This window comes from Cicer arietinum, chromosome 4, assembly GCF_000331145.2.
Source record: "Cicer arietinum cultivar CDC Frontier isolate Library 1 chromosome 4, Cicar.CDCFrontier_v2.0, whole genome shotgun sequence".
Classification (NCBI taxonomy): Eukaryota; Viridiplantae; Streptophyta; class Magnoliopsida; order Fabales; family Fabaceae; genus Cicer; species Cicer arietinum.
In genome coordinates, this window is record NC_021163.2 from 49,500,613 (window position 1) to 49,508,594 (window position 7,982).

Consider the following 7,982-nt stretch of genomic DNA (forward strand, 5'->3'; position numbering starts at 1 on the left):
AATCCAATTTTAATAAGTCTTACACCATCTTATTCAAGCTTAACTCAACATATACCACATATCTTTTAGTCCAATCCAAACCAAAGTTCAATTGAAGATGTCAAATGAGTGTTAATTTATTAATTTTTATAATCTTTGAGAAAAAGATTCAAACAACAACAAAAAATGCATGTACATTACATTTCAAGTTACATTCTTTAAATGCATAGATACATATATTAGCCCAATCCAAGCATAAAAAATGCATATAGAAACATTACATAATAATGATAAACCCTAACTTTTCACCACAAAGACAGTCTACAGTGTGTTGATTATTAAGTAGCTTACATTACACCCAAATTGAAGGGCAAAATAATGAATATCCAATAGAAACATAATAAGGCCTAAGGCTTAATAACCTGCATTATCATATATCATAAGAATGAAAATGAAATGAGAACCAAAAGAAAGAAAATTAACAACAATATTGTCAACATTATGTAATGCTACAAAATGTAGTTGTAGCTATACTTGCTTCCAACACTAAAGGGGTGCATGCTGTTAAAACCTTTGTAACAGCAGAAAATATATATAAAAAAAAAAAAGTGAAAAAAATAAATTATGTAGTTGTGGTTTTTCTTCTATTCTGCTGCATCCCTAAGGCTTTCAGTAGTGAGCCACAATTTCTTCTGGATGATGAAAACAATTTCATTGCCATCTTGGTCGGAATCGGAACTCGAATCGGCAGTTGCAACTTCTTCCCAATGCAATGCTGTTAGGTAATTCTTTACAAAATCAATCACATTTTGTTTGTCCCTTATGATTATGAAACCAGTAGGTCTAACCATACGGTCCATCTCGAGTAATAGATCTTCTTGACTGCACTGTTTTGCTTGTAAGTCAGAAAAGACGTTCCATGCATGAAGTAAATCATAAGTTCGAGGGTACGTTGAAAATGCTTCGCACCTGTTAAATTATATTCTCCAGTAAGTATTAGTGTAATCAGTGATCACATTAAAAATCAAATTTTGTAGCTACAATATATTCTCCAACACAGAAAGCAACTTGAAATATACTAAAAATAATAATAATCCAATGAGATTGTTTGATACACCAATTATGGAATTCACTGCAAAAAATGTTTAACTTCAAAGTGCAATTTCTTATGTAAAACTCTACAGATAGAGTAAAAGGGTGAAACCAATGTTTTAATAACTGGATCAGAAATTGAACCAGTGAGACCATCGAAACATGGTTCAATTGGTTCAGCCATAGTTGTACCAGATGACGGATAAATATATAAAGAAAATATTAAAAAAGTACAAAAAAAATGTAAAAAATAAAAACCGGTTGAACCAACTGTGATTCAACTGCAGAGTTCAATCCCGGTCAACCTAAGCGCAGCACAACTGAGATCAAACCAACTAAGAACTAGCCGAATCCCGATTGAACTGACTGCTTTGTCTGGTTTTTAAAACATCGGGAGAAAAATATCAAATGCATAATGAGATATCAAAGATGCAATGAATTTGTTTCAGGAAAACAAAGTTTAATACCAGTCATGGGTAGTCCCTATGAGTCCTCTGTCAAATACAATCCTAAGTGTGCTTGGTCCATCATGAGGTACAACATTCATCACCCAAACATCCTTGTCTTTAAGAGCAGCTGCAAATGAGCCCAAGTTTGCTTTCATATCCATCACATTCCTCACAGTGTTCGACGTGATTTTTGGACCCATGAGATTCCAGTAATTCTCAACTCTTTTTTGCCATAGTTCCTGCACCATATGATTTATAATGCATCTTTGTTATTATTCAATCATAATGGGAAAGAACCTAATTAAAACAGTAACAGGATAAATTCGCATGTTCGAGTTACCGTGTCCTTTTCGAAGATTTCACTTGAATAGCCAAGGTCAGCTAATCTAGGAGGAGGACTTGTCAACCTTGAAGGCCATGGAGCTAATTCACTACCCTTGGCTCTGTTGTCATCTGATAATGAAAAGCATGTTTAGGTGCTTTGAAAGCAAGTTACATGCACTAAAATTAGTTGTAGCCATAGAAAGTCAACATAATCCACAGAAATTCAAGAAAGAGAACTTACGTTTGCAGAGTGTGGCGTAGAAACCATAAAATAAGGATTTAATTCATAAATACCGTCAGTGTAAACGTTTTTTATACTATTGATCAATTATAACTGTTAGATTATTAAAATATTTGACTTTAATCATAACTACTAATATCACATATATGATTGGTTATGATTTGTTGACAATGTAATACTTTTTATGCTGCCAGTGTAAGAAAATTAAACTCAAACAAATATACAATTGGCATATGCACTAAAAAGAGAAGAACATACAAAAGATTGTAGTAAGAAAAAAAACTAGAAGGCATAGAAATAAAATGCATAAACCATCAAGAGAAAAAGTACTCACGGTCGGAGTAAGGTGTTATGCAAATTTCCATGTTCACTCCCCAAACTGCATCTGGGTCATCATCAGACTGGCAAAGAGGAGGGCGCGTACCGGGTTCTCTTTCCATATAGCAATCATTTGTGAGAGGTTTCTGCCAGATGACAGTTTGGTCTCTCTTCGAAGCAATTGTCCAACACATGCGTCCGACGAGGGCACTCATTTCTTTCCATATCCTCAGATCCTCTTCATCCTGAGCATAAGCTTCTGGAGATGAGTACGCAAAATAACCTCCTGGCCTAAGAACACGGTCGAGCTCGAGGAGTAGTATTCCATCTCTCTGAAGCCAATCAATCCGGCAACGAGAACAGTGTGCAAGTTCAAAAGATCTACTTGGGTAAGGGAGTCTCTTGGTTCCCAAGACACCAAGATATGCAGGAATTCCTCTTTCTAAAGCGAATTGAATTTGATTTTGATGCACATCATTGGGTGCCAAAGACATTGCAATGATATCAGATGCTAGAAGATAAGCCCCAAAACTTGCAACACCGCAGCCAACATCAAGAACAGTTCGTAGTCTTCCTTCGTTGTTAAGATTATTGTTTGAAAAGTTGAGCATCTAGCAACACAAACTTACTATGAGACACACAAATTTAGCCATGAAATTGAAAGTAAGTATAAACAGAGTGCATCAAACAACCTACACTGTCTACTATGGTACTGAAAAGCCTATTAACTGTGGAGTAAAGAATAGAGTTGTGCTATTTTGACATAAAATGATACAACAATTAGGATGATCAATGATGCTTAAAGGATACAAGGAGCCAACTCATTAATCATCAACCACAATTTTCAGGTGTATATTTGAATACAAACTGTGGTTAATGAATATCATGCACATTTGAACACATTCAATATTTAACTAATATCGTGTATATTTGAATATTTGAAATTTGTGAGTAATTACGTTCAATGGATGGTTAACGAGTTGCAACACCTTGTTATATTCATTCGTCAACTACTTAATGTAATTAACTACATTTAAACTATGTTAACCATCCAAATTATTGTTGAAATTTATTGTCAAATGAACACATTCAATATGTAAAGAATATAACTATGTAAGTGTCATGTATTCATCCAAAAACTGAATGCATATGCATATTGCATGACACTGATAGATATTTGCAAAAACACACAAAGTTTGATGACACTGTAATCAATTAAGCAACACAAGTATGATTACTTTGCAGGGGTAAGTAGTAAGACTTACATTTGCGATTGCGGCAATGTACTTATCAGCACCATTGTGAAAATGAGTCCCTCCTCCAGGGAAAAATATCTTTTCGCCTTTTACAACCATCCAGTTCTGGTCAGACTTCTCATGTGCAAGGTGAGTATGTGGTATATTTACTTTCCATACCTCCTCCCTGCTCTGTGGCCACTTAATAGGAACCTGGAACACCGTAGAAACAACAAAATCAAAACGTTTGACACTGACAAATGATACAGATCATGATTATCGGTAACTTGCAATACATGCAAGTCATATCTCAATTTGATACTAAACTGAACCCAAACAATATAAATATCTAGTGTGCATCTACTTGGACATGAATCTCATTGAATCCCAATTCATTATGATGAATCCCGAGTCACTATGATGAATCCCGATTCATTCTAATAAATGACTAGCTTAGTGTAGAACTTTGTATAATCCCCCACTTTTCTTTTGTCATTTGATATATGACTTGAATCTTGAATTACTGAGGTTCATATATGATATATCAGCTTATAATTTTGTTATTCTACTTGTTCTTTCCTAAGAAATGACAACCTTTTATTGACAGTGAATCTTACGATTCATAATAAGATCCGATTCGCATTTCAGAAAATAAGTCTTCCGATTCATGATTTGATAACAATGATACAGACGTATTAATGATTCAATGAGGATATGTTTTAGTTTAAGATTAACATCTAGTCTCAACATATTTTTCACCTTGTATCCTGGGGGAGGAGGAATCAAGCAATTGTACCGCCTTTCTGCAGGAGGGCAATGTCTCTCGTAGTGTTCCATCACAGTAAGATCCAGCTTCAGTCTCATCTGATAGATAAGATGTCTGTCTAAGCAGGGAATCAACTCCGAATGACGATCATCACAAACCTTCAAAAGCAAAAAGCATATGCATAAGTCATCAGATTACTGATGTTCCAAAAGTAAAGCCAAAATTAGGATGACGATCACAACCTCGGTGATGCTGTGGTCGCTTACTGCATGGACTTGTAAATTTTATTTGATTATGCAATTAAAACTCTGTTGCTTGACTTTGATATTATTTATGTATATGCCATTAGTGCTCACAACCTACAACCTTGGTGATTAATGTTTTTTCTTATCTGATGGACATTGTGTTGTCAATTGCGGGATTTCAGAAAATAACAGTTTGTTCAAATTCCGGTATGCTATATTGCTATAGAGCCGCAATAGCGACTATCTGACAAGTGACAACTATTTGTACTCAATAGCGTATTGCTGAGCAATAACGATTTGTTAAAATTCCATTATGATATAGTGCTATAGCGACTATTTGACAACATTGAATGGAGTATCGACATGTGTTATTTATTAGTAATTTAATGAAGTAGGCAGTTACATATGTATATATTTATCAGAACATTGATGTATTAATAATTCTTCTATAAATTGTAATTTACGAAATTTAAACAACTAATACATAGATAACATTATAATTTTTATTAACGATATTCAGGGAAACTCTATAAATTATGTCTTCTATAAATAATAATATAGTTTAGTGTGGCTTTCAAAATTAAATATACCCATCAAATATAATAAAAGAGGCATAAAGTGCAGCAGGCTTAGAACCAAAATAAAATTTTAAGCTTGCACAAAATCTTACAGGAAAACTCTTCGGTTTAACATCGTCCTCCACATCTTCCTGAACTAAACTTGTAGATTCTTCTTGTTTGTTATCTGCATCGTCATCTGCACCCAAATACGATGCGCCGAGTCTTTTCAACGATTTTCCATACTCAACTGTAGATGAACCACTACTTTGAGAACCAAAGATAGACCCTTGGAACACATATAGAAAACCAAGAAAGAGTGCCACGGCACCAACGGAAGCAACTAAACGCTTCTTTTGCGATCCATCAGATCTGCCCCTCGACATTTATCAGTTGAAAGTAAGACAAATCGAAATATACTTTTTCACTGCTCAGTTATGAACTACAACTGATCACAGCATTGATCTTGTTTCACTATGCATGAAACACCGAATGCACCATCTGAAACACCACATGAACTAGCAACTACAATTTTTTCAAATTAGATAGCACAATCCAGATTCCTCCTAAAGCTTATAAGATATTTTAACTCACTATTTCGACGGTTAACCTGAAAACAAGGGGACAATATAGTCAGTGAAACAAACACAGAAATCCATTACTGTTTTCTCATCTTGAAAAAACATAGAGATACAAAAGAATTACAATTTACATCAAAGAACACATCCAAATATAAAAATCAATTTAAAACTTGTTTCTTTTCTAGTGTGACAAAGTTTGACGAAACATGGATGAAACACGTGTAGCAAAGCACGGACACAGGCTAACATAATCAAAGCAAAGTGTACCCCAATTAAACAACAACACTGATCAATGAAGAAACAAATGACCAAGGACAATTTACAACACTAGCATAAAAAATAGTGTGGTCTAGGCTATTCAATTAAATCCAATGGATCAAGAGTACCGAGCTTGAACCCTGACTGAAACAACAATCTTTAGCGAAACTTTACTTACCTTCAACCGAACTCCAGATTACCAGACCCCTTTCCAATGGGGTTCGAAAGAATTAAAACCAAAAAATAAAAATCCAACGGAAAGTTAAAACTCAATCTACAAGATTTATTTACTCTTTTTGAGTCAGAATGTATGAACAGAACATCCCACAGCACATGAACAAAAAATAATAAAGAATGAAAGAAAGAAGAAGCAATGATGAGTACCGATCACAAGCATCAAGAAAATTGACAACTATTCAATGAAAACGAAGGATCCAAAAGACCCTATGAAAGGAAAAGAAAAAAAAAGGTAATAATTGAATACTTACGTGATAAACAATGCAAAAATCTTATATTAATGATAATAATTAGCCATAGAAATAAATGAAATTAATTACATTACTTACCTAGATCTGACACAAAGGTAAACTACATTATAAACATCTAATAAAAAGGAATGAGTTTCTAACAATTCAACAACTACTCAATGAAAAAAACAATAAAATGAAGATTTGTGCACAAGCACCGACACAATAAATAAAATGAAACAAACCCAGATTGCGAAACGCTATCAGATCCAATAAAAATGCAAACTTTATGAAAATCAGCAATGAAAAACTTACTGGGTTAATTTGGGGGAAAAATCTTGAAAATAGGGTGTGAAAGAAGTGAGATTTGGAGTGAAGAAGGAGAAGAGAGAGTATGACGGATCTAAGTAAGTGTTTTTGGTTTGCTATTTTGAGAAGTGATGAAAAGGGATTATGTGTCACAATGTCCCATTGTTGAGGTCGTTAATTTAAGGTGGTCTATTTCATTGTCCCTACCATCATTTTTTTTTTATTAAAAAATATTTGATGAATTGTGTTTCAAAAATCATTATCTTCGAAAATTACATGTATTTTTATGATTGAATTAATTAATATTTAATCCACCCAATCATTGGAATTTTGAGGTAATTCATATATCTCAATCAATATAAATTTTCAAACAATTAATTATATTTTCTAAATTATTTGATTTTTATCGTAATTATTTTAAAGTCACTCATACAAATAATTAATTTTATATCTATAAATATTTAATTGTGTCGTTAAGTCTAACTGACAAATATAAATATTGTTAAGTTCAATGTCTTATTCCGAACTTGAGATCTCACAGTGAATTAATTATAATAAAATTTATCATCTTTTTAAAAAAAAAAAAAGTTTAGTTATGATTATATAAAACTTTATTTTGTACAAAGATAAATTATCTTCAATTTTGATTAGTTAATGAGTTTAAACAAATGTATTATTTTACAATGTCAATCAATTTTAAAATATTTTTTTAATTTGACTGAATATAAAATAATTATTAATATTAACATAAAATTATTTTATAAAAAAATGCATCTTTTATTTTCTCTTAATTAATTAATCAAATGAAAAATTATAAACAATCAATTTTCAACTGGGTTGTCAATTGCCTCAAAACAAAAACTCAGCTGTCAATTTGAAACAAAAAGCGAACTCTTTCTTTTTTGTATAAAACAAAAAACAAACTCTATTAAGTTTTATAATGCAATTCTTAAATACGTTTCAAATGGATTTTTTTACTCAACTTTTTGTAAAAGTAGATTAGTAATTGCAGTTGTGCCCAAAATATGTTATGGGTTTTTTTTACTCAAATGTTATGATTTTTTTTAATGCAGTATAAGAAAGTTTAACATTGTCATTTAATTGAACATTATTGTATATACAATTATAAAAGAATTTAATAACAATATAATATAGATATAA

General features: G+C 32.3%; 1 protein-coding gene across 1 annotated transcript; it reads right to left on the reverse strand.

The window, feature by feature from the left end:
• Window positions 1-310: 310 nt before the first annotated feature.
• On the reverse strand, window positions 311-6,984 carry LOC101506306 (probable methyltransferase PMT3). The gene is made up of 8 exons (XM_004497809.4): window positions 6,828-6,984; window positions 5,320-5,816; window positions 4,398-4,562; window positions 3,669-3,851; window positions 2,420-3,014; window positions 1,861-1,973; window positions 1,539-1,759; window positions 311-948 (listed from the first exon to the last, which is right to left on the reverse strand). The coding sequence occupies exons 2-8, from the start codon at window positions 5,590-5,592 to the stop codon at window positions 624-626; spliced, it is 1,875 nt and encodes a 624-aa protein (XP_004497866.1). The 5' UTR covers window positions 5,593-5,816; window positions 6,828-6,984; the 3' UTR covers window positions 311-623.
• Window positions 6,985-7,982: the final 998 nt, after the last annotated feature.

What these genes read in the sequence shown, in the direction of transcription:
- LOC101506306 (XM_004497809.4), bottom strand. Translation starts at nt 5,592, where the DNA reads ATGTCGAGGGGCAGATCTGATGGATCGCAAAAGAAGCGTTTAGTTGCT. An exon ending in CTCCTCCCCCAGGATACAAG is followed by an intron (nt 3,852 to 4,397) that starts GTGAAAAATATG and finishes ACGGTGTTCCAG; the next exon opens with GTTCCTATTAAGTGGCCACA. An exon ending in ATAGGGACTACCCATGACTG is followed by an intron (nt 949 to 1,538) that starts GTATTAAACTTT and finishes ATAATTTAACAG; the next exon opens with GTGCGAAGCATTTTCAACGT.